Source organism: Mesocricetus auratus, unplaced genomic scaffold (assembly GCF_017639785.1).
Source record: "Mesocricetus auratus isolate SY011 unplaced genomic scaffold, BCM_Maur_2.0 Super-Scaffold_100006, whole genome shotgun sequence".
In the NCBI taxonomy this organism is placed as follows: domain Eukaryota; kingdom Metazoa; phylum Chordata; class Mammalia; order Rodentia; family Cricetidae; genus Mesocricetus; species Mesocricetus auratus.
In genome coordinates, this window is record NW_024429190.1 from 43,846,046 (window position 1) to 43,873,847 (window position 27,802).

At 40.9% G+C, this 27,802-nt stretch overlaps 1 protein-coding gene across 3 annotated transcripts in view; it reads left to right on the top strand.

The window, feature by feature from the left end:
• Window positions 1–27,802, top strand: part of Klhl5 (kelch like family member 5) — a 68,466-nt gene that overhangs the window by 18,791 nt on the left and 21,873 nt on the right. The window contains exons 1-5 of one of the 3 annotated variants that reach the window (XM_005074379.4): window positions 5,456–6,149; window positions 16,228–16,410; window positions 18,164–18,300; window positions 19,557–19,753; window positions 25,479–25,691. In XM_005074379.4, the coding sequence (XP_005074436.1) occupies window positions 5,767–6,149; window positions 16,228–16,410; window positions 18,164–18,300; window positions 19,557–19,753; window positions 25,479–25,691 (1,113 nt within the window). In that variant the 5' untranslated portion in view covers window positions 5,456–5,766. The other 2 variants (XM_040747106.1, XM_013116569.3) reach the window with 2 other exon arrangements.

A 27,802-nucleotide genomic window follows, 5' to 3' on the forward strand; every position in this document is an offset into this window, starting at 1 on the left:
CATATTGAGTCCCAGGCCAGCAAGGGCTACATAGTGAGACTGTGCCTCAGAAAGAAAGAAAAGGAGAGAGACAGAAACAGACAGAGAGAGGGAGGGAGGGAGAAAGGGAGGGAGGGAGGGAGGAAGGAAGGAAGGAAGGAAGGAAGGAAGGAAGGAAGGAAGGAAGGGTTTCTGAGTTTCGTGGCATAGCCACGTTAGTGCTCAGTCTATCATAAAGGGAATATGGGAGATTTAGCACCTTCCACAAAGAGAACAGAGAAAATACGATGATAAGAATGAAGAGAGTCCTTAAGCATCCGTTTTGATATCTGAAAATTGAATTAAAACTGCTCACTGTCAGTCATAATCAAATGTAAGAAGAACCAAACAGCATACCCAACAAACTGACCAACAGTAAGAAGGCAGCTGGAGAGTTGAAGGGGCGGCTCAGAGGTTAAGTGTGCCACTGCTCTTTCAGAGGACCTGAGCTCAGTTCCCAGTACCCAACTCCTGCTCCAGGGATTCAACACCCTCTTCTGGTCTCTGCAGGTATTGCACACATACATACGCACATAATTCAAAATAAAATAATCTTTTTTAAAAAGACTGATATTTCCGATGTTGGCTGGGTAGATGTGGCACTATGAATGTAATTGACCCCTTAATCTCATAGGGAGTGGCACTACTAGGAGGTGTGGCTTTGTTGGAGTGGGTATGGCCTTGTTGGAGGAAGTGTGTCGCTGTGGTGGTGGGCTTTGAGGTTTCCTATACCACACAGTATTTTAGTCCATTTCCTGTTGCCTGCAAACCAAGATGTAGCCAGCTTTCTTGCTCCCATGCTCCCCACCATGATGATAATGGACTGACCCACTGAAACTGTAAGTGAGCCACCCCAATTAAATGTTTTCTTTATAAGAGTTGCCAAGGTCACGATGTCTTTTCATAGCAATGATGATAGAGTAGTGGGAGTTTTCATGCAGTGCTTTTAAGAGCGTAAATTGGGGGCAACAATCACAGTAGAACACATGTGTACCCCATAATATAGTAGCCTCCCACATACATAACAATGCTTGTGTGTGTGTGTGTGTGTGTGTGTGTGTCAGGCCACACATACGAGAATGTTCATAACAGCAGTTTTGGCAAAAGTTTAAAACTAGAAACAACCCAAGGGTCTTGTCAGCAATAGAAGAGATTTTAGTAGTCACATATGTGTGTGTGTGTGTGTGTGTACATATATATGTATGTGTGTTTATAATATCATATAGTCATAAAATTATTCATCAAGTGGTACAAACAATAGATTGTTTTTGGTGGTGGGAAAAATTGGACTACATATACACTATACTTCCAGCCCCGGTCTATGAATTAAATTTTAGGGCAATAATGAACAGAAGAATACATTTGAGAAAAGGAATCTATACTAAGGGTTGTGGTTACCTTTGGGAAGGAGCATGAAGACGGCTTGAGTGTTGGTCGTTGTCCCTGAACCTTAGTGAAAATTACATCATCTGTTCATATCATGAAAATACATTGTGCTTTCCACTTATGATTTTAAACTCTTGTTATTCTGCCATACTTTTGAAGGTACAAAAGCTAGCTGCTGTCCATCTGGAAAGAGTAGAAAAAACAATTCTAAAGCAAGAACAATACAGTCTGAAAGTATATAATATATGACAAGTCTCTACTTGGTGGAAAAATAAAGACAAATAGCCTAGGAAAAAAATAGATCTACCTAGTTCAGAAATGGCCAGTGAACCTATAAAAATGTGCTCAAGGCCAGTAGTCATCTAGAGTTAAAAGAATTGTACCACTCATTGCCAATGTCAGGCCTGCGAAAGAGATGAGAGAAGCCCAGTTCTTTCCATCTGCAGCGTGAATTGAGTAAAGTTAAGCTACTCAGAGTTGAAATGAGTATTCCTTCAAGGCAGCAGTTCTCCTGGGAATAGGTTGCATAGACATAAAAGTCTCACAGGACACTTAGTGTTGCCTTAACAGTAAACAAAAACTCGAAATCAACTTCAGGCCTATTATCTTGAAGGAGATTTTTTATTTTGGTTTGTTTTAGTTGTATTTGAGACAGGGTCTGATGATGTAGATAAGACTGGCTTGGAACTTATAGAGCCCAAGCTGGCCTCAGATTCATGGCAATGCTCCTGCTTCAACCTCCTTAGTTCTGAAATTTGAAGGATGAGGCACCATGTTTACCTCAAAAAGACAGTAATGAAGTGTTTTGCAAGTATGAAATGTCATGAAACTGTTAAAAAAGATTAGTATCTCCATGTGGATATGAAATTATATAAGAAAAGCAACATGTAGGGCTGGAGAGATGGCTCGTGGTTAAGAGCACTTGCTGCTCTTCCAGAGGACTGAGTTTGGTTCCCAGACCCAGGCAGGGTGGTAACTCCAGCTCCAGGCCATCCTACACTTCTGGCCACTGAGGGCATCTGTGTTCATGTGTGCATATCCACATCCAAACACATACACCTACGCTTAATCTAAAAATTTCCAAAAGAAAAGAAAAATGTTCAGATTGTACATTCAGTATGATCTCTCTTCTAGCAATAATCCACTAACTAACACTTGTGTGGGGGTGGGGCTGGAATTAGATCCTGGTCACGATGGCAGCAGTTAAATGCTGTTTGTCCTTCTGCAATCCAAGTCCTGGTGTCCCTTTAGAACTGTGGAACCTGTCTCACTGGCTGGCAGCTGACTCAGAACAGCTGCTAGTTTATGTAGGTATACAGTCAATGTATAGCCCAGTTATTTTGATTAAAGGTTCTTTGGACCCTTTCAGCAGTAGGAGGGTGGCCCTGCAGTTTAGCATCATTGGCTCCTAAGTCTGAGTTTCTTCTGCTGGAGAATTGCTGTTGAGACGTGCATCCCATCTCAGTGGTTCTTGATGAAAGGCACTGTTGAGTTCAGGCTTCAATGACTCACCAAGCAAGATAACAATCCAACCACTTCTAACTATTAAAAAAATAGCGTTTCCTGGAATTCAGAACACTGGCAAATGTTCTCACATTGATTCAATCTCATTTAAAATTTCACTTACATAAAATCATATGTATGTAACTTTATTTTGTGGGACTGGAGAGATGGGTCAGTGGTAAGAATGCTTGCTCTGTAAGCACGAGGACTTGGTGTCCCCAGCACCCATGGGAAAAGCTGAGCATGATTGTTTATACCTGTAACCTTGGTGCTGAGCATGAGAAGAGGCACAGATCCCAGGAGCTCACTGGCCAGCCAGCTAGCCAAAACAGCCTGCTTCTGGGTCAGTGAGAGACCCTGCCTTTGGGCAATAATGCAGAGCTTGATAGAGATAGACACCTGATGCCTGGCCCTGGCCTGCACGGGGACACACACACACACACACACACACACACACACACGCACGCACGCACGCACGCACGCACGCACGCACGCACGCACACACCACGACACATAAATTATTCTTTTTGTGATATTTCACGATCCTTTCCTTTGTCAGCATATAAGTGTAAGCACGTCAAAGCTCTATGATGTCAGGGATCTTTTTTTTTTTTTTTTGCACATAGAAGTAGTTGACAGTTTCTTTTTGAATGAAGAGGAAGATGGTAAGGACATTTATGCAGATTTCATCATTATTTTCCATTGTATCAGAGTACAGTGTGCTTTGTAAGATGTTGTCATCTTTGGCACCTGCCCTCTCAAGGCAATAGCACTCCCTATCATCCCAGTCATTGAAAACTACTTCCCCAGTGTGCAGAAACTTTTGTTGGGGAGGAGATTTGCTACCACCATTAGGAACCGCAAGCCCAGAGTGATCAAGGAATTATTTACAAGGGTGGCAATGCCCAAGATATATGGCCTTGAGAAAGGAGTAGGGTTTTAAAGCCAGGGGAATTGGAATCCAAACAGCGTGGTTAAGGAGGGAGTGGCGTCATGACGTCATATAGACTGGCTGATGGAGTGGTGTGCCAGAGCTGTAGCTAGTAATGAATTTAGGTAGGGTGGAGTTAGTGGAGGACTGCTGGAGGTTGTCTGACATGGGTGAGAGAAACCTACGGGTGTCATTTCGCTGCCTGATGCTTGCTGTCTACTACCAGCAAACTAACTTTCAAAAACTTCACTCTCTCCAACGGTCCACTTAAAATCACCTTGACTTTGTGCTCAGAGCATTGTATCTCGTTGATCCATCTAACTTTCTTTCCAGTTCTTAAAGTTAACTAGGTATGGCTGGCTGGCTGAGCCCCTCCTTGTCAGTATACTTACTTCGTGTTTTCCTGAGTATGTTTTCAGTGTATGTAGACCCAGCTTCATTCAGCCTAAACCACTCCTACTCAGAGGCTAGTGGGACTGATTTGGAGGTTTCCCTACAGTGCTCAGTGAAGACTGGACGTGACTTCTCAGGCTTCCTAGCCTGCTTTTCTGAGCAGTGTTTATTCTTAGGGGCTATGTGAGGTGCGGGCCTCACGATATTTTTGTGCCTCCAAAGCAGGCTTTTGTCTTTTGGTCAGCCAGTGTCAGCTGTGTGTCAAAGTATTTGACAGGGAATCAGTACTGAGCTCCCTGAAAACTTAAATTCTGTTCTGTGTTTATAGATGGCAAGTTTTTACTATTGCAGCATTATAATGTTTTATATTTTAACCAATCAAATATTTTTCATGTGCTTTGGTAGCTGTATTTACTCATTTTGGAGGTGAAATGTCAGTATGTGTGTATTTCTGTCTCACCATGCCTAGTAGAATAGCCAAAGCATCTACTTAGTATTTTACATTTTGATTTTTTTTTCCTTATCTCTTTCTGGTGACCATGTTCACACCACTGCTTTGTCTTGTTAACCATAGAGAGCACTGTCCAGGGCACTCCTGCAGCCAAGGACTCCTTCTCCTTGATGGCCTTCTTGAGCTTCACTTTGCCTTTTCTAAATAGGAAATCTCAGTGTTAAACTGAATGAATGCAGCCTTGTTTCAATTAGACAGCGGTATTGGTGTCAGGGTACTCTTTCAAAAAGAGTAAGAGTTGACAAATTTCGGTCCTTTGTAGTTTTCAAACTTTTTCTTCTAGTTTTTCCTCATTATCCTTTGCTCAAATGAACTCCTACCCACGATGTCACTGTACATTTCTTCTGATGGGAAGAGACAGAGGAGGAAAGTGGTCCAGAGCCCCACCTTGGACTCTCTCCTCCTCATCCCCACCCAACGCAGCTCAAGAATCCTTAAACTGGGCTCTCTGCAAACGCGTTTTTAGGAACTTCTTTTGTGTTGTCTCACCTAGGAGCATGGTCTAAAGGCAGGAACTAACGTGGTTTTGAAGTACAAAGGAAAATACTGGGATACGGTTCTTGTTTCAGCAATAAAAGAGTTAATACACAGAGCAGTGGAGGCTGCAGTTCTGCAGCGGGATAGTGCTCTCAGTCTCTGTCATTTGTGGTTTAGAAAAGGGGGTGGTGTTCTGCATTTGAAAGGACTTTAATGAATGCCGTCAGTGTTTGTGAGACCCAGGGTCTGTATGGGAAAGGGGAGCTGAGAAAGTGCTGTGGCTGCTTCAGGATAGGTGGATCGGAGTTTGCTCTGATTGAACGGAATGTTCCACCGCGGTTCATCTTTATTCATTATCCTTTGTTCTTTATAGTCTGATATACTGGGATGAAAGTAAATGTAGAGATATATATGAACGATTTATTTTCCTTTGGAGCTGTTTGTTGTATCCAGCGGGAAATAGACTTCTCTTGTCTTGGTTGGATGCACAAATCTGTGCACCGTGCTTTTTGCCCGTTGCCTAGACGATCACTTGGTTTCTCTGAGGATGTCTGGTTCTCGTAAAGAGTTTGATGTGAAACAGATTTTGAAAATCAGATGGAGGTGGTTTGGCCATCAAGCGTCATCTAATTCTTCAGCTGACAGCCAGCAGGGAGAATTTTGGAACCGAGGGCAGACTGGAGCAAACGGTGGGAGAAAGTTTTTAGATCCATGTAACCTACAATTGCCTTTGGCTTCAATTGGTTACCGAAGGTCCAGCCAACTGGATTTTCAGAATTCACCTTCTTGGCCAATGGCATCGACCTCTGAAGTCCCTGCCTTTGAGTTTACCGCAGAAGACTGTGCTGCTGGTGCACACTGGCTGGATAGACCAGAAGTGGATGATGGCACTAGTGAAGAGGAAAATGAGTCTGATTCCAGCTCGAGCAGGTTGATTGTTTTCTTACCGTCAAGAGGTGGGGCGTGGGGTATATTCTCTGTTATTTGAGAATAACTGAATATTTACTGGCTGGGCTCTGTGGTTGTACGTACACCTGCTTCCTGTGTACAGGCTACATGAATAGCTTCTTAGTAAGGACATGGACGTTTTGCTAGGATTTGGGAAACGTCTCCACATTAATCCTGAGAAATTTAAAGACAACACATAGCTTTCATTTTGAAACACCTTGTGTTTCATGTGTAGGTCTGGGCTCTGCTTTGAAAGTAATGTATGGCAGCAGTTTTAGACATCATTGCCTGGCTTTTTTCATTTGCCTTCTACATTATAGTAAAACTATATGACATTTCTACAGCGTAAATCTTTGTGATATGTTGGGTTTTAATAGATTATGGAGTCATTTTTAATTGGATGAAAATGAAAGGTTTTACACAGAGATATACATCATAGTTACCAATTTTGACACCATTTTAGTTGTCAATACTATTTTTCTGTTGGTATTTCTCTTTGTCCTGTGTATGTTGCAGCTCTCTGGACTAAGACAGAGAATTCTAATACATGTCTCTTTCAAAGCTAACACCTACTAATTCCCATGGCCCTCACTTTTCCCTGCAATCCATGCTGTTTAAGGAAAGGAAAGCTAATTTTTTAGGGAAGTTTAAGGGAATATGGGGGGGTGGAGGGGTGTTGGTGCTCAATGTGGCCAACTGACAAAAACAGAAATAAGGAAAGTGAATTAGAAGAAATACAATAAAGAAAAATTGATAAATTGATTATTTTATTCTTCTTGAATCCTTCTTATCTTTGAGATGGATTTTCTTGATCAGTTTAATATGCCGTGTAACAAGTTAAAGTTGTCCATCTGGTTCATCTTCACTCTAAAATATTTAAAGGCACAAATAGCTTCTCACTGGCATTGATTACTTTTTTCCTTTAAAATGTCTTTGCAGGTCTTGATTATTATAATCTCTGAGTCAGTTGTTGTCAGTGTAGGCATTCTGAAGAATTGAGATCCAAATGCACTCATACATTCAAGTGTCTTATGCTTGGGAATAGTCACCACCTTCTCCTCTAACCCTCAAAACATGAAATTCTGACGTGTGAGAAGATAAAAACATAGACCAGTTGTCTGTATAATGGAGAGAGGGAAGCCTTTACTTGGGCAAATAGTGTATTTAATTAAAATTTTTTGGTTACTTCATGACTTGGCTTTATCCTAAGGGAAGAGGAGCCATGAATAATTTTAATATTGAGATTAACTGAACAAACTTGATTCTATTATATTATATTATATTTTAATTTTAAGATTTTTACCAATTTTTGCATGTAAGTAAACAATCGTTCAGTTTGAAAAATCAATATATTACTAATATTTAAACAATTTTTAAACACAAAATATTCATTTCTTTACCAGCTTAGGTTATAAAACTATTAACATCTATCTACTACCCAGGGAAATTATGTGAGCACAAGATTTATGCACATGTGTAATATTGGGAAAATTTACATACATGCCCTTATATCACAGGTAGTTTATTTAACCAGTGAATACTAAAATTTAATCCTCTTTTTTGTATGCACATTGAGTTATTCTGGTGAAGAGTTAGTTATGAAAGAAAGAAAAGATTTTTGTTTTGACCCAGAGATAGCTATTGTGTATTCTTCAAGAATCTTAAATTGATTTTTATTTATAGCAATATAAAAATAAAATGCTAATCAATCAAGAACATGGTGAAAGATGGAAGTAGACATTTCACATCTTCAGAGACCTAACTTAAAAAAATACCTATACAATAAGATATAATAAGAGAATATGTCTGATTTTTAGATCTTAGGGGGACATGTACGAGCAGACACATATTCTCATTGGTTTAACGTTTCAATCTTATTACAAAAAAAGGTCTAGAGTTTAGAGTGTGCTTTGTGCTTCTCATCTGCCTTACTCCCAGGTTAAATGTATCCAATTTTTATGCCTTCTGTCTGTCCTCTGCTTGAGTCTTTAACCTTTGTCACAGGAATACATTTGTTTTCCTCAACTTTTTAATGACCAAAATTCTTGAAGTGGTTGTCCTTCTACTATAAGCAAATCAAGGCCCATTGCTACTCTTGTCAAAGAAGTTGCAGTGACATCGGATTCTTTGTAACTTGGAGCCATTATATTTGTATATATTTGCAAATGGTGAACTAGGAAACCTTCGACGATATTATAAGTTGAAATCTGAAAACATTAAAAATACAATGAGGATGCCCATGTAACAAAGTAATTTCTTCTTTGAACAGTCATCAATAGAGATATCAGAACTGAAATAGAACTTTGGGATTTTAGAGTGGGGAGGGACAGCTGAGTGGTGTTGCATAATCAGAATCCTAACCCTCATCATGGTTGTAGACAGCTGAAGGCAATGGCTGCAAGTCTCCTGTGCAAGGAGTGTGCTTTGTCAGCTGTGTTCTGGCTGAAAGGCCTCTGACCACTTTCTCTGCTCTAAACCATTTAAACATTTCTCACCTTTTAGCTTTCATATTGGCTGTGTAGCCTAGTTGTACTTTCTCTGTGGGGGTCAACTTTAGTACTGAAATAGAAACTTTGTTTTAATATACCATGAGGAGTTTCATACTTTAAAAATAGAATTTTCATTTCTGTGTGTGATACATTTCTAAGATCTTAATTCCAGACTGGTTCTTACCAGGGTCAGCAAGGTGACCATAACTACTACCATGTGATCATAGCACAAGTGGCTTACAAATCACTAGGCTTACTGTAAAATTAGGTAACTTTTGACACCTTTTAAACAAAGAGATTAAATTTTATTTATAAAGCTTTTAAAGTCAATTTTATACAAAATGTTATTGCATGTTAAATTCTTTTTTAAGAAATCATAGCTGAAGTTCCCTTGGCATCACTTAACTATGAGGCACTGTTCTAAGCCATTCAATATGTTAACCCATTTAGTTTTTGCAGTGCTATTTTTAAGGATTTAATTTTAATTTTATTTTATGTGAATATTTTCCTGCGTGTGTGTGTGTGTGTGTGTGTGTGTGCATGCGCGCACACCATACGTGTGCCTGGTACCCACAGAGGCCAGGAGAAGGCACCTGAATCCCTAGAACTCAATTCTGTGTTTCAACTCTAGATATCCTAGACTCCTTATGCATCCTCTCACCTTTCTAAATATAATATCTTTTAAAATATATATTAATTTCTTTATTAATTCCTTTTTTGAGATTATAATATAATTACATTTTCCCCTTCCCATTCCTCCCTCCAAATCCTCCCATGTACCCCTCCTTGCTCTTCCTCAATTTCATGGCCTACTTTTTCATTAATTGCGTACATATATGTGTCTTTATATAAGTATATGTTCTTAAATATAACCTGCACCTGAGGGTACATATACGCACCACATGTTGGCAAGAGCCTGCGGGAATTGGAAGAGGGCATCAAATCACCTGGAACTGGTGTCACAGACAGTTGTGAGCTGCCACATGGGTGCTGGGAATTGAACCTGGGCCTTCTGCAGGAGCAGTCAGTGCTCTTAACTGCTGAGCTATTTCTCCAGCCCCACATTAAGATGGCATCTTAAGATATAGTTCAGATTGGCCTTGAACTCAGTCCTCCTGCCTTAACCTCCCAAGTGTGGAGATTACAGGCATATGCCCACTATTCCCACCTACAATTGGCCTTTTAAGCTCCAGGCTTTTAAAGGAAAAGAACCTATGCGTGATCCTTATGGATTATGTATATTTTACTTGAAATCAATTTGAATCTGGACAGTGAGGTTTTTAAGGTTTTGGAATCAGCCATGAAAATAATGACACACATGTGCCTGTACACACACACAACACACATTGACCCATAACCACACAATTTGGTTGTAGAACTTTAGGAATGAGTGTGCCATAGGTCATAGACTGAAATGATTTGTCAGAGACTGTCAGAAGCACAGGTGATAGGTGGGCCAGCGGCCAAGGGCAGATAGACCTCTGCCTCACAGGTTCATTCAGAGGCCCCTGTGCAGAGGCATATCTTTCTCCACAATGTAGGGCATATCCTTTCGGGGTTCACAAAGCTCACCCAGCAACCCTCTCCATTCTCATCCGAGGGAAAGGCCAAGGAAAAGGCTGGGCGTGAAACAAAGGACACAAGTCGTGTGTCTCGGATACCATTGAAAACTCAGTCATGTGGCCGCCACTAGTTGGAAGAGAGGCTTTGAATGTACTCTCTACCTGAGTGTAGCCATGTGTCCAGCTGAAAGTCATTACTGTGGACATAAAAGATTTGAAGTTATAATAAAAAGCGCTCTAGGCCAGTGCTGGGGCACGTCTTTAATCCCAGCACTCGGGAGGCAGAGGCAGGTGGATCTCTGTGATTTCGAGGACAGCCTGGTCTAGAGAGCGAGTTCCAGGACACACAGAGAAACCCTGTCTCACAAAACCAAAAGGTAAGAAGTGCAACAAGTAAAGATTGCAGTTACGGAGGCATTCTTTGGTGGGAATGCTGGAGATCCAAACTCATGATTGAGTAGTGAGCACTTCCCTCACTCAGCCCTCTCCTTAGCCCTTTTGTTTAACAGGTATTTAGATTATTGCTCTATTTCCCCCTAAGCAGTCTTTAATATATCTCCCCTGTGGCTCAGTCTCTGTATCCATAGATCATTATTTCCTCGGGACAGAGACTTGGTGCTACCTCATGTTTCCGAGGTTCTTGATTTGTATTCTCAAAGTCATTTCACAAAGATTATTGCCATTTTAATTCTCTCTATTTTATTTTACACTTCTATTTTTGTTTTAGACATTTGAGGTAGGGTGTCATGTAGCCCAGGCTGGCACTGAACTCCCAGTCCTCCCTCTACCTCTTAAATGCTGGAATTACAGGCATGCACCATCACTCCAGCTTTTGTCTGTAGTTTATAAATAAAAATTGGATGGCACTATCTCTACATCCTTTGTGAATTATTAAATACATTTAGGGCATTCTTTAAGTATGCTGAACAGTATACATACAAAAATTAAAGACTGATAGCCTGCACTAATAAAATAGCATTTTACTTTATACTTGTGATTATGAGTAGTTGTGAAAGATGCCAAAAGACTCACTGTCCATTAATTGCACTTTTGCAAAGGCATAGACTCTAGATGTCACATACTATAGCGCAGGTGCCAAGCATCACTTATACAGAGAGAGCCTGGCAGACTAATCACACTTGAAAGCAGCTTTTTACCTACTCAGAGTCAAGTATAATTCTTAGAAGTTAATTTTTAAATTTTAATTTTAAAATAAAAATATTACTTCATTTAAAAATTCTACTGTACTAGACATGGTGGCACATACCTTTCATTCTCTATTTTTAAGGCCAGCCTGGTCTACATAATGAATTCCAGGCCAGCCATGGCAACATGGTGAGATCCTATCCCAGAGAAAGAGAGGGGTATGGAGAGGTGTGTCATGCGCATATTGTAGGTATATACACAGGTAGGTACCTGAGAAACCTGGAGAATCACAGGTGCTGGGCCACGCTGCCAGTTAGGTATTGTCCATCTTATAAAACTTAAGGTCGAATTCCAGACACTTTCGCTCAGGGTTCTTCCTAAGCATCCCCTTGGTATCTTGATGGCACAGTGCCACACCTTGGGAATTACGGGGTAAACAGTTGGTGATCCGAACCTTTCTGGTTCTTTTGTGTGTGTGTGTGTGTGTGTGTGTGTGTGTGTGTGTGTGTGTGTGTGTGTTCCGCCATTTTCTGACTTAAATTAATTTCCTAGGCATAACCTAAAAATTAAGCATTTCTATATAGCTAGGAAATCTTCATCAGTGTGTAGCTCATTGCAGTAAAGGTCTCCCACATATGATTTGAATAATCTCATGCAGTTCTTTGAAATGTGATTTACCATCTTACAATGCCCTGTAAACAGAACCAAGCAGAGATGCTAGACAGAGTTCCTCTGTCATCATGGTCAAGCAGAACAGAGAGAAGCGTATTTTAAATGCCCCACAAATGACCTGTTCCCAGATGTTTCTGTTGTGAGTTAGGATGCCTGCTTGGTTTACTAAAGGCCATTGTAAAGAGGAAGTATGAAATTAAGTTACCCAAATTGGTAATAATGGGGATCATCTTTTAAAAGACAACTGGACACACAGCATTATGTCAACAAAAGGTTGAGACGGCAGGCCTTTCATTCTCACTGCAAAGTGACCTCTCCCACCAGTGACTTATCCTGATTGTGTATTTACCTGTGTGGACTGCGCACGAATTGATTCATTTCATAATCCCCTACAAGGAATCCTCTAAAAGAAAATACTGTGCATTACTCCTGTTTTGATGGTGAAGAAGGTAAGGGTTAGAGAAATAAAATAATGTCCTCAGTAATAGATACAGAGACAGATGCAAAGAGAAAGACTGAATAGGAGTTGAGCCAGATCTGTAGGATTCTGGATCAGAACTGTGCAATAGGACTCCATGCATTGATGAAAATGGTACACGTGTATCATCTGGTTTGATACCCACTAATCCCATGGGACTATATTGGATATTTATTTAAGGTGTGACTACTCCAACTACTAAAATAATTGAATTTTATTTTATCAAATTAAAACTTTGTCTTTTTTTTAATTGAAATGGATTCAAAATGGCCAGTTGTTACGAGAAGCTTTCCTTGAGTGAAGCCGTCCTGCCAGCCTGGTTCCAGAGCCGCATTAGTCCCAAATAAACACACAGGAGGCTATATTAATTATGAAGCTGTTGGCCTTGTTTGTCTCTTACTGGCTAGCTCTGCCTTAAGTAATTACCCCATAATTGTTAATCTAAGTATGTTTCTTACCGGGGAGGTTCCAGGCTTCCTACCCCAATGGCGGTTACATCTCGAACTCTCTTGTGTATCTCCTTCCCAGAATCCTCCTGGACTCCTAGCCCCACCTATCTAGATTCCAATTGGCCAGACAGTCTTTATTGACAAATGCACAGGACTTCCCCCAACAGCCAGTTACTGTTGTATTGGGTAACAACTCTGGAAACTTCCTAAAATGCTTTTCATCACTCTCTAGTACTCTCCAACTCAGCCCTCAAAACTAAAGGCAGTCAGGAAATGCTCACATTGTCAGTTCCTTAAAGCCATGGACAGGATGCTGTCTCCATGCCGTGGGAACCTCAGAAGCATTGCTTCCCCTTTCCTAGCTCCCCAGCTGTCATACAGTAGTGCATTTCTCTGAAATTCCTAATTCTGGGTGGTCATGGTAACCATTTGGGACCTCAAATTTTCTCGTTTGCAAGATAGGACATATGAATTAAATGACAGAATAGTTTTTTTAGTTGTAAAAAATTTTATGTAGTAATTTGAATGTGTATAGTTTAATTCCCTGTAGTTGAATGAACGTATAGTAAATTATTTTTTAAGAAAGTACTTGTTAGAATTGTATTATGAAGTCCCAAATGCCTTTAAAAGATAAAAGCAAGGCTTGCGGGGGAGTTGTGCAGCCTTAAGTCTGTTGAGGAGGTGTGCTTCTTGCTGTTCAAGCCTACTTTGTGAACACAGCTGTACTTTTCCATGGACTACAAACCATTTCATTCCATCCTTCGTTTGAAGCAGTGGACATGATTTCTGTCTCCAGGAACCTGTGATTGTCACACTGAAATAATGTTCACTAAGATGGCAGCAGCTGAAGACTTGATGGCAGATAAAGAAGTTCCATTTAGTGTCATTTTAGAAACACAAGGCGTTGTAGTTAGTGCCTATGTGTACAGTGTTGGGGCAGGAGAAGTAACTCGGCAGTTTTTTCTTCCCTGGAATTCAGGTTTGGTTCACAGCACCGATATGACAGCTCACAATTGTCTGTAAGGCCAGTTTCAGGGGAATCTGGAACCCTTTTCTGACCTGCACACACTCATGGTACACTTACATACATTCAGGCACACAGACACACATAAAATAAATAACTAAAATGTAAAAACAGTTAAAATATTTTGCCTATATGCTCATTTTTAAGATAACAAATATTCCATTTAAGTTATACTAGTTCATTTAAATATTTTAGTCTATGAAATTCAGTTTCCATATATTGGAAGCAAAGATTCCATTTTGCAAATCAGTGTCTTGAACTGTAGGTCCGTCATACACTCAGCTTTCTGATACATCACCCCCTCACTAAAGTGTACACCAGTGGTCCTCAGCCATAGAAATATTAGGAGCACCTCATGACTTTGGTCTGGGTCTCACCTCAGACCAAGTGAGATGCCCCGAGTGTGAGTGATCCCCATGATGTTGGGTTTGTCTGGGGATCTGAACCACACACAGTTCCCTGAAAATTCCTGACTGGAAATGAGATGATCTCCTAGTGGATTGGGTTTCTCTCAATACCAAAGTTAGACTACAATACCTAAGTGATGACAGTGTTAAACGATGAGTGTTCTTTTAAAGTTGAATATTGCTTAGTGTTTATGATTGGATGATGATTCAAACCTTCCAGCTTATTCATTGGTTAGTCATTACTGCTAATGTAAGATGAAACACAAGAAATTGGACACCAACTGATATGATAAAGCTTGTGGGGACCTCGCCTGGGAGACCCTGGTGGATTCCATGGCAGGCGAGGGTGTCCGAGGCGAGGGACTAACATGCCAGGCAGACAGCTTATAAGGCATTTTATTAGAAAAGATAGGGGGGGAGGAAACAGAAAAGAGGTAAAGAGACAAAGACAAAGAGAGAGAGGACAGAAGAGGAGAGGGAGGCAGGAAAAGTCCTGTCTGCCCCAGGGGAACCGTGGGAAGAGAGCAGGAAAGAGAGAGCAGAAAGAGAAGAGAACATAAGTGGGTGGGTCTGTCTTTTAAAGGGGTCCTTTGCACCTGCGTGCAGACTAGGACATCATGGAACCCTGGGCTGACCTACTGCCTGAGTGCACTCTGCCAGGTGACAGGGCAGGCCAGCATAATGCCTGAGTCCTTACACCAACCTCAGAGGCCTAGGAAAGAAGGACTTCCTTTACTTTGTTTTTGGGAGAATTTGAGCTTTACAAATAGGAGATGATGCGATTTTTCTCCCACTCTTAAGATACCAGTGCATGCGTTAACCCCCCTCCCCCTCAGAACACACCCACGTGTAAGACAGGCAGGGAATGCCGTCTAGCTGCCTCCCAGGAGGAAAGGGCCCTTATCAAACAACTGTCTCCACAATCATGAGCAAACTCTCAACTCTTGGCAAGGAACATCCTTGATTTCAGATGATCTTACTTTAAGAAGTAAGAGATCTGATAATTTTTTGATAAGGTTATTAGTTATTTAAGAAAATTTTCTTCCAGTATGCTGAAGCATCATTCAATAAAGCACTCCACAGAGCTGCTGGGAAATAAGAACTCAGTTAAATGTTGCCTGGGTATTGACTGACTCAAATGGTCCTAGACAATTAGATGCTGTGGTCCATTCCGGCACATATGCCCTGGATTCTAGCCTCCAGGTTACTTTACACTAATTTGACTTTTTAAGTACATGTTATTGGTTATCTGAGTTTTTGAGAGAATTATTTACAATTATTTTATGACTGCATTTCATAGATAACCTATGAAAATAACCCATTTTTTAAGTAAAGGATAATTTGTTTCTCAAACAAAATAGTAATGACACCATTAAATATATTAGGAGATAGCATCCATCAGTATGAATATAGCTTGTTTCTTTTTCAGCAGAGTCCCAAGTTTACTGGAGAGAACTCAAAAATTACAATACAAAGAATATGCAGAGCTATAGCTGTGGCAGCACCTTCATTCTTGTGTTTACAAGACACACACACCCAAGCATCATTGATGTTAAAACACAAAAGTAGTAAACCATACATACTATGCCTGCAATCCCAGACTTGGTACACTGAGGCAAAGATGGCTAGAGTTTGGGGTGAGCCTGGATTATACTGTGCCACCCTGTACAGAAACAAAAAAAAGTCTTTAAGACAATGAATGAGTAGTTATCCTCTAATACTGACGGGTAGCATTGCTTCCTATATTGCACGTGAAGGCTTTAAAGGTTCTGAGTGAGGGAAAAACTTTCAAGACATGGTGATTGTTTAAAATGTGTGTCTTCTTTTTCTCAGGACTTCCAATAGCAGTCAGACACTGTCATCCTGCCATACTATGGAGCCATGTCCATCAGATGAATTCTTTCAAGCCCTTAACCATGCGGAGCAAACATTTAAAAAAATGGAAAACTACTTGAGACATAAGCAACTGTGTGATGTCATTTTAGTCGCTGGCGATCGTAGGATTCCAGCTCACAGGTAATTGTTTTGTAAATTTCTGACCATGTGAAATAATCCCTAGGTAACTTATTACACGTGGTGAGATGTCGTACCCCGGTTAGCCCTTAGGCTTCAGGGAGGGGGTCCTACTTATACAGTGTCTCTAAAGAGCACCTCATGTGAGATTCCTAAACACAGATGCCCCCCGTTTTCTTTTGCGGGAACACAGACATTAGCCTCACATCAATCAATATTGTTTGCTGTAGATATCAGCTACAGTAAACAGTTTCCCTGCACATTAAAAGCTCATTAAATGCTTCAAATAAACTTAATGGAAATTAGAGTCTGTGGATAGCCAAAAGCAAAACATCTCACAGAATAGAGTTCACAAAATCTTTACAGTTTTTTTTTCTCTTTTTATAATGCTGTGGACTGATCCCAGGCCTGCATATATCCTCACCATTTAGGTACAGTCCTGCCCCTTAGCAAGTTTCAAAACACCCATGTATTCCCTAATTTTTGTTTGCTGACTTCTATGAACTATGAAAAATGATGGTGATGGTGGGGATCCTTTAACACAAATGACATATTTCTTAAGGTAAAAGGAAAGAAAAACTTTTAAGAAAGAAAAGTAATTCATTTTCTTCTGATAATTTTATATCCATTCAGTTACTCGCTGTTAATCACCACTATGATATTTAACATTGTCCAGAAGTTTTTGTAAAACCCTTCAAAGTAGAAATAGAACCATTAGAAAGAAGGAGCTTGGGTTTATAGCTGTCAGCACACATTTACTGACAAACTCCTGTGACGGAAAGCCTGTGTTACGAGCATGGTTTCTTAGAGAAGAGATCTCAACATGAATTTCCCAAAGGCATCTGTCTCATAGTGGCTCTGAAACTGAGCTCATCCGCTCAGCCAAGGCATGTGCTGACAACACCACTCACACGGATGACCCCACGGGCTCTCTGCTCCCTCCTCCCCGCACTGAAAAGCTTTCAGCGACTCCCCAGGTCACTGAGTTCAAAGCCAAAGTGCATTTGGTGACCTGTGCAACCCTCTTGCCATTGTCCCTCTGGTATTCTGTCTTCCCAGTCTCCTCACTCAGCCACCAGGAGCCTCACAGAGCCCACATAGGCACTAGTACACTACTGTGAGCTCCTTCCGCCAGGGACTGAGGCTCTGACTACTCCTCTGCCTGTGCTATCCCAGGCACCTCCAGGACTAAAGTCTTCACCTCCCTCAATAATAATCATTTTAAGCAACAGGTCTTTGCCTTTGCCCGAGTGACACCATACATCTTTGGCCTACTTTTTAGCCTGTAGTACTTACCACCTTTTATTAACTATACTAGACAGTGACAAGAGAGCAAGAGACTTAAGAGTTTGAAATATCATAAAATTTGCTAACACCATTTTCAAGTACCTTCTCCATAGTTACTTCTGCCCCAAATGGCTTAGGTTATTTTCAAGACTGACAAAGAGGAGATAACCTTTACGTTTTTCTTTTCTTGTACCTAGTCAACTTACTACCAAGTACTTACAGCTTTTTTTTAAGATGTCATAAAATGGTGTTTGCATAGTAAAACTGTTTACCTCAGCAGGAGATTTTCAGTAATGGTAATTTATTATTCAAAAGAAGGAAGTGGAGCATAAAAGGGTTTGTCAAATGTAGGCTGCATTCATTTCCCAGTACCGTGGACTCCTGTGAGTGCCAAAAGGAAGAGAATGCATTTATTAATGAAGACCCAGCCTTACTCTGCTCATTGATTGCTTTTCTAATGTATTCGCAGGCTGGTGCTGTCCTCCGTCTCAGATTATTTCGCTGCTATGTTTACTAATGATGTCAGGGAGGCAAGGCAAGAAGAAATAAAGATGGAAGGTGTAGAGCCGAATTCGTTGTGGTCCTTAATTCAGTACGCATACACAGGTAACAAGTCAGGAGATAAACTAAGACCCTTTAGATTTGTGCTGTGTCACTTGATTTCAGGTTTGACTTATTTTCCTTTCTCTCCTGTTCATGTTTCTCAAAGGGGTCTCGTATATCCAAGCTGACACTGAACTCACTATGTAGCCACGGATGGCCTCCAACAGCTCCTGGTTCTCTGTCTTCTCCTAGATTTCAGATTTCTGCTTTGAATAAAGCAATCTGTAGTTCAGTTAATTTTCACTACCTCTGATGCATCTCTGTTAAAAACCTTTAAAATGATCATCAGGATGAAGCTTGTGAATACGTTTTTAAAGATTTCTTTAATTGTGTGTGTATGTATATACATGTACATGTGAGTGTAGCAGGTGACTATGGAGACCACAGACATAAAAACGTTATATAAAAATAACATGAATTGGGTTTGGGAAAAATGACTCGGTGGATAAGAGCAGTTGTTTTGCAAACATGAAGACCTGAAATTCAGATCCCCAGCACCCACATAAAAACTGGATAAGGGTGTAGGTACCTGTAACCCCAGTACTGGAGGGTAGAGACAAGGATATTGCTGGCTGGCCTACCAAGGTAACCCCCCCCCAAAAAAAAACAACTGAGTGCCATGTTCAGTGAGATACCCTGTCTCAGAAATCAAGCAAAGAATGATAAAACAAGGTACTGAATTCCCTCCTCTGCACTCCAGTACACACATACACACACACACACACACACACACACACACACACACACACACAAAATCTCTGTGTGTTATGTAATATAGTCAATTTTTTATTTAAAATTTTATAGTTACATAATCCTAGATATTAGTTACTAATCAATGTAACATTTAAAAATTCTGAAAATAAGCCATTCTTCCTTTTTTTGTTGTTGCTTTGGTTTTATTTGTTTGTTTGTTTGGTTGGTTTGTTGGTTTTGTTTACATTTTTTCAACACAGGGTTTCTCTGTGTAACTTGTAGACCAGGCTGTCCTTGAACTCACAGAGATCCACCTGCCTCTGCCTCCAGAGTGCTGGGATTCAAAGCATGCGCCACCATGCCAGCAGCCATTCTTTTTTAAGTAGAGGTCACAAAGGGATAAAATTACATCTAATATTATTTTTTTCTTTTTGGAATCTTAAGCCTTCTGGGTCTATAATGTGTGTGATGAGCTTTTTGTTTAGAAATCCTGTTGTCAACAACAGTCATTGTATGAAAACGAGATTCGTGCCGTTCCCTCATTGATGGGATTTCCTCCTCCTAAGGCCGGCTGGAACTAAAAGAAGATAGCATCGAGTGTCTGCTGTCTGCGGCATGCCTCCTCCAGCTTTCCCAGGTTGTGGAAGCATGTTGCAAATTCCTAATGAAGCAGCTCCACCCATCCAATTGCCTTGGGATCCGTTCTTTTGCTGATGCCCAAGGCTGCACAGATTTGCATAAAGTGGCCCACAATTACACTATGGTATGTATTTCCTGAAAATCAGAAAGTTATGGCTTCCTTGCCCGTTTCTTACCTTGGAAAGCGTGTCTGCATGCTGCTGGTTTCACGTGGTTTTGCCACAAGTTTTGAGGTTCAAGTTCATGATGTAGGACTAAGTTGGGAAAGGGAAGCAAGCAGGGTGTCTCCTCATGGACAATCCTAATGGCAGGTGTGTCGCTGAAGAGCATCGTTTCCTAAACATCCCACTGCTGCACGTGGGTGAATTTCAGATCCATCTCATAGTCACTGGTGGAAACTGGTGGCAGTGGTTGTACTGTTTGGTACAGCGCTAAAATGAACGATAAGAAGATGAATGGGAGGGGCTGGAGAGATGGCTCAGAGGTTAAGAGCACTGGCTGCTCTTCCAGAGGTCATGAGTTCAATTCCCAGCAACCACATGGTGGCTCACAACCATCTATAACGAGATCTGGTGCCCTCTTCTGGCATGCAGGCAAACATGTAGGTAGAACACTGTATACATAATAAATAAAATCTTAAAAAAAAAAAGATGAGTGGAAGACCTCCTATTTCAGATGCCTCTGATTACATGCAAGGAGTGCTTGCCACTGGGTAGAACAATATTCTTATTAAGTGCGATGAATTATGTATTCAAAATAAATCAGAGGAGGTTCTGATTCAGCAGCCTGTGAGATAACAGAACATGGATTGCTGTAGGATAGCAAGGGATTAGGGTATATGGAAGGTGGCTTGTTAGGACCAGCCTCCAGTTTCAACAGTAGAAGAGAAGAGAATGAATGGCCCATCTTGACACAAGGGTGGTGACTAAAGTGTGTTGCCTTAAACGCTTCAACTAGGGCAGCATAGCTGTCAAGAAAGAATATGAGCATCTGTGCACATCAACTTAGTTACTCAAATACACAACTGTATCAAGATTGAGGAACTGTAACTTTACCATGACTGAAGAACTGTTACTTGGTCTTCCTCCTCCTGCAACTTCCACACTTCAGTTAAGTTGCTTTGCCTTGGAAGAGATTCATGGTGCCTTAGCAGTTTTGGAAAAAACTATAAAGATCTCTCTGAACAGAAGCACACATACAAAACCTTTTCCTCCCTGGTGTCTTCCCTTCCCGGGAGTGTGTCTTCTTTATGATTATCACCGGGCGTTTGGTGGAAACACCGCAGCACAGCAATATGCAGTGTGAGCTAACTGGTTTTCAAGTCCTTTGAATCTAGCCGCTTCGCCACACTTCTTTGTGGATTCCCGTTTCTTTTTCTACTGTGTGTGACCGAATTGCCCGCGTGGATATCTGTGTACCACTTGCATCCCTGGTGCCTGTGAAAGTCAGAGATTCAGTTTCCTGGAACTGGAGTTACAGACGATTTTGAGCTGCCATGGGGGTGCTAGGAATTGAAACCTGGGTCCTCTGGAAGAGCAGTCCATGCTCTTAACTGCTGAGTCATCTCTCCAGCCCCTCATTTTTTTATTGTAACTTTATATCTGCAGTTTCGAACACCTTCTGGAATAGGATAAGTGTAAGTAAATAAAGTAGATCTAGGTTTGCCTTCTGCCTGATAAGCTTATAACTTAGTATCTCTTTCTTTTTGTTAATATCCTATTTTTATTACATAGATTTATGTGTGGATAAGCTTATAACTTAGTATCTCTTTCTTTTTGTTAATATCCTATTTTTATTACATATATTTATGTGTGAGCAAGTGCCCACGTGAGGATCAGACGATGACCTTGCAGGGGTCAGTTCTCTCCTTCCACCCTGGGGGACCCAGGATCAAACTCAGGTGGTCAGGGTTATTGGCAAGCCTTCCCCTGAGCCATCTCTCCAGGCCCTGGGTCTCTTTCTTATGAAGGACTTTCATACATGTGAAAACATTTGTATGCATTTAGGTCACTCCTGTTGTTTACAGTACAGGCATGATTGCTGCTTTAAGGGTTAGATGCAAATTCTATTGGAATTAGCTGGGTGCTTTTAGAGCTATTTTCATAGCCAATTAGTTGCAGTGGGTTTTTTTTTTTTTATGCCAAGGTCATTACTTGACATTACTTAGTTCCAATAGAGAAAGGCGATGGAACTCTAATAACAATAAAGTAATTTAGAAGCAGATTGTCTGATTTGAATGTTGCTATGGGAACTGAATAAGAATGGAAAGCAAAATCCAATCTTCAGTTTAAATAAATCTCTCAGTAATTTCATTTGCTTAAAAAACGATTCTGAAGGGGGAAAGGGCAACTCTAGCAAGTGTCTGGTAGCATGATGCCTGCTTGTTTCATAGAACAGATTGTAAGTCTGAGACAAGCCTAATGCTCGGAGGGTGAATTCTGTTGGTACATGGTGAGGTACAGGGCTTGCTCAGATGTAAGCATGGGCAGGAGCGGGTACAAGCTCCTCGGGGTGCTGCCAGAGTCTGGAAGCTTCTGTTAGGAATACAGAATGAAGCGAATGCAGCGGGTGAGGGACAAGGGTAGTCCTGCAGCAGATGGGACCGCGGGGTGGGTGGAGGGGAAACAGAGACCTGCAGACAGACGTGGCTCATATGGGAAGCTTTACTGAGGGGCGGGGGAGGAAATAAGTGAAGGAAAGAGAAAAGAGGTAGAGAGACGCAGAGACAGAGACAGAGCTGCCTCCTCAGAAAGAGAAGGGAGGAGAGTGGGTGGAGTTTTTCTTTTAAAGGGTCCTTTGCACCTGCGTGCAGACTACATAGTGACTTTGCAGCCATGGAACCCTGGGCTGACCAGGGTACTGCCTGAGTGCATTCTGCCAGGTGACAGGGGGCAGGCCAGCTTAATGCCTGAATCCTTACAGCTTCTGTTCCCGTTTCTCCATTGCCACTGAACATGACCTGGAACATTCCATTTAACTTCTAAAAAGAACATTCTAGATTAGTTGATCATTACAACTACTTAATGTCATTAGAGTTTTTATGAAGAAAACACGAACATTTGCTTTTACAATTCTAATGTGGTTTTTCAGTCTAGAAGATTTATTTTTTAAAAAATCTTTGAATTCTTCTAAAATAGCTACTTTTAAGCTAACTCATGCTTTTCAAAAGAACTTTGTGTTTAGACTTGCTCCAATAGTATTGTATAATCTATTGAAAAGTTCGATTTGGGGGTAATATAAATTATTATAGAGTGAAAAGGGCTTTTCTCTGAACCAGATACAGTAACAGTTTGTCAAGTAGCCTCCTCTTACTGATGACGTGCAGCTGATACCTTTGGGAAGTAGAACAACAGTCACATTAGCATAAATGGAGGTTCGATTCCCATTCACCAGTCCTGGAATAAACACTCAGAGGCTTAATGTTAATTATAATTGTTTGACCAATGGCCCAGGCATATTCCTGACTAGCTGTCATAGTTAAAGTAATCCATTTCTATTAGTTTATGTTTTACCATGAGGCTCATGACTTGTCACCTCACATCTTGCTTTTCTGGCGGCTACATGGCATCTTCCTGACTCTGCCTTCTTTATTTGTATTTCCTGCCTGGCTCTATTCTGCCTGGCCATTGGCCAAATCAGCTTTATTCATTAAACCAGTAAAAGCAACACATATTCACAGCACTCAGGAGGACATCCTACATCACATTAGGGTTGTGCAAATGTGTTGCTTAACCAATGTACCATACTTACACCCAGGCTGGCCTCAAATTCATAGTCCTCCTGCCTCATGCTCCTCAGAGCTGGGATTGCAGATGTGTGCCACGATGCCTGTCCATGCCATATTGTTAAATGATCAGAATTGCATAATTACTTCTCAAGATTCTCATCTTTATATTTATATATTAAATATCTTTGCATACAACTATGTGATCTTCCTCCAAATTCATACTGCCTACTTAATAATTATTGAGTTATAACTTTGTATAGTTGGACATTTGATCTATTTTACTTTGAAAAATAATGATAAAAAGCATCAGTAGGTATTTGGCTTTGTTCCCCATTGTGCAAAGTATTTATTAAGGATTAAAATGGCAAGTGAGATAAATGGGCAGACGGTTTCACAGTGATGGGAGTTGAACCCCAGGTCTCACTCATGCCAGGCAAACGTTTCACTACCAAGCTACAGCCCCGGCCTAGTTTTGATAATTCTTGCTTCTTGCTGTGCGTTCCCAAACCATCTTACAATGTCAGCCTGCAGTTGAGTAGAACAGTTTGCTTGAAGCCATTCCAGCACCGAGATTTTATTAAAATATGTTCCGGAAGATGATAATCAATCACAGAAAGTAGGTTCACTTTGGTATCTTTTAACAAATCATGATGAATTGGAGCAATTGAATTTAGTTAATTATTCATGAATGGTTTTCCTCCTAAGATTCTGCTGGAAGGAATGCCAGCCCAAGACAGATTTCAGATCAGTATCTCACGGGTTACCACAGGCTAAATGGAAAATATGATTCTCATTTTAACATGGAAAATAGTTATTGATAGGCCTTATCTCTAACTCTAATTTAAGCAGCATCAGCTATTTTACTAAAACCCCGTATGCCGAGGCAGACAGTACACGAGGAAGTGTAAGAGAAACATTACAAGATCACACGTCTGGAGTTTGTATTTATATCCATTATTCATTAAGACTTACAGACTTCAGAGCAGAGAGAATGAGGTTTCTTTCTCTAAGGTGGAGAGATGGATCAGCAGTCGTGTACTGCTCTTGCAGAGGACCCGTATTTAGATGGCTCACGACTACCCGTGACTGGCTTCTGGCCTCTGCAGGCACTGCACCTACACCCAGACACACATCCATGCACACCGTTGATAAAAATAAAAGATTTTAGAGACGATCTCTCTCTCTCTCTCTCTCTCTCTCTCTCTCTCTCTCTCTCTCTCTCTCTCTCTGTCTCTCTGTCTGTCTGTCTGTCTGTCTGTCTGTCTCTCCAGATTACTTACTATGATAATTAGAAACCAGTTATTTCACTCCTGAGGGCATGTCTAGTGTCTCATTTCAACTCGCAGAGGGCTTGATTCTAGCATGCGGTCAGGATCCCATTGTGCACAGCCCCAGGTCCTGCTCCTACTTCATGCTATGTTAACAGTTTTGCTTTGGTTCTTTTTGCTGAAAGCAAACTAACTCTGCATAAATCAGATTAGAAGAGATTGGAGTTTTCTAAGTAGATCTGAAATCCTGGGTGGTCTTCTAAAAGGCGAAGGAATGCTTTTTAGGTGTGCATGGTGGCACACATCTATGACCCCAGAAGTAAAGAACCTGGAGTTCAAGACCAGCCTGCACTACGTGGGCAAACCCAGTCTTTAAAACAAAACAGATCGGAACAAAATGTTAATGGCTTCTTTAGTTGTAGAATAAGCTTAAAGACAGGTGTTCTGCCATGGAAGGTTATAGGGCTTTGATCTAGACTCTTAGGAACCCTGACCAGCCTGGAGGCAATTCCCGGGCCAGAGGCACCTCCGCTGCTGCCTAAATTCGTTAGGAACTGAAGCCTGATATTAGTCCTCCTCCTTGGTGTTTACTTCTTTTCTCAACCTTCCTTCAGAAGCCTCATCAAAACAATTTTCTGACTTGAGCAATGCAGTAAATAAATGTCCTAGGAGGTCCACTTCACAATGTAGCTAGCTGACACTGTTTCCACTAACGCACTTAAGAGCAACACAGGTTAGTGACTTTCTTTCCTAATGGGTGACTAAAGTACAGATTATTCCAATATAAAAGATTTAGCTTCTTTCATATAAATAGTGATGGTCTAACGGAACATTTGCCTCTTTCCCCCCTCTAGGAACATTTCATGGAAGTGATCAGAAACCAGGAATTTGTATTACTCCCAGCCAATGAAATTGCAAAGCTCTTGGCCAGTGACGACATGAACATTCCTAATGAGGAGACAATACTGAACGCACTTCTTACTTGGGTCCGCCACGATTTGGAGCAGAGGCGGAAAGATCTCAGTAAACTTTTGGCTTATATTAGGCTACCTCTCCTTGCACCACAGGTAATTTAATTGGCACTCGTCTACGGGTGTTTTTCTTTTGCTAGTCTGTCAAAGTAATTTATGCATGTATTCCTGTGTAATATATCAATTAAGAGATATTGAAGTAACAAAATGCCGCTTCTGTTTGCAGTTGAGAGGATCCAGCTATCTAAGTTGCATTGATTAAGACACACTCTCGATTTTGAGTTAGCAATTTTGTTGGATTCTACTATCAACCTAACCTACTAATTAGAGGAAACAGTATAAGAGCCAGAAATGTTAGATCAACTCATTGTCACACGTTGGTTAAGTACCCATTGACTCCTGGTTCCTGCAGTAAATGCTCTGACACTTGGAGCTTTGACTTGTCACTCAGTGTATTCACATGTCACAGCCTCCCCATCTATGAGGCAAAGATGACATCGATTGTGATCACGTAGAGATACCTCTTGTCTGACTGTCAAAGGATTATGATGAGAGAAATGCTTTCTGCAAAACAAGATGTGCTATAAATAATGCCATAGTTGCAGAATAAAGAGGCCTCTGGCAGTGTGTTCAAAGTTGTCAGTCATTACATACTTTCACAATTTCCCCTTTGTACAGTTTTCACTGGAATATATAGGAATTTCCCGAGCATTTTTCTTTCCTGCTTATTCTCAGGCATTGGATAGAGAAAGGCCTTGAACCCAGAGAAGGTGAGAGCTCTTGCTGATTCAGGCTTGGTCTTTTTTCTTTTTCTCATTATTTAATATGCTACAAATGCTTCTTTGTTTGTATTATTTTTGCAAATAATGCATTATTTCTGGCTACTGTGAGTGGAAAGTTACTGTTTGCATTCTACCTAGCAAAAACAAAAGTCGCTGCCAAGGCCTCACGCTATTCACAATCGGAAATGCATGAATGGATGGCAATTCAGGAAAAATAACATAATAAAGGATTTCTCTTGAAATCAGATTTAAAGAGGGCCCTTAAAGTTTTCTTGCTTCCTGACTGATATTCCTTCCTATTCTTTTCTGAATGAAAGAATATAAAATATGGAAAATCTTATTAGACGTTGGGGAGATCCTGTATAACCACATAACCTAGAAATGTGGTTCAGTTCTGCAGTTTGAAGGACACTTCTCGTAACAGGCCTCTCACCAACCTTTAAAACTCCTGTTCCCGTGATCTTAGGGACAGAACATTTTCCTGAGTCCTTAGAAAGACAGGAGATCATTAAGTCCAACACCTGGGGCACAAGCACATCATCAGGCCCAAGCAAATAAAACCAGATGTTCACAGCCACAGGGTACCTCGTGCATTCTTGTCCTTCCCAACTGTGGCTCTGCTTGTCTGTGTTTCTTGATTAACGTGGAGCTCCTGAGAATCAGAGCTAGGATTTGAACCCAAGTATGGCTCTGTCTATTAAACACACTGTGAGTAAAATTTCAGGGTTTGGGTTAAGGAGGAAACAGAATACAAGCTAAGTATGGTTATAATGTAGTAAAAAGAGGCTCTGAGGAGATAGGTAAATAAACATGACATGGAAATAATGAATACCCCCCCACACACACACACATACAAAAAAGATGGCAGAGAACCAGAGTGAGCTTCCTTAAATGTCTATGATCTACATCTTGTGTTAGCCACAAAAGCGTGGTAGGGTGTGGGGAACATGTCCAGGAAAGAAACCAGATTCTGCGCTAGTGTGAGGCATACATTCTGGGATTTGAAGAACACTTACTTGGCTGGAACCCAAAAATAAAGAGGGGTGATGTCAAGAGGTGAACATAGAGACTTAAACCAGACCATGAAGAACCTTTAGTATGCCAAGGAGTTTGGACTTTTATCTTAAAAGCAATAAGAAAGGATAGAAGGATTTTATAATAGGAATGGCATAACATGCTTCTGTTTGGGGGCAACAATTATAAATGCGCTACAGAGAATAAATCAGGGTCATCACTAGAAACCCATTAGAAAGGCTGTCAGAATTCAGCCAGGTGAAGAAGACATTCAGACAGTGTCAGAGGGAAATTACCAGAAATTGACAAAGCTTAATGACTGTTAGAAGAAGGGCCCGACATGATCCATTTGTAGAAGGAGGTTAGTGGAAGTGGTGTCATTTGAGACAAAGGATGTAGGGTAACACATAG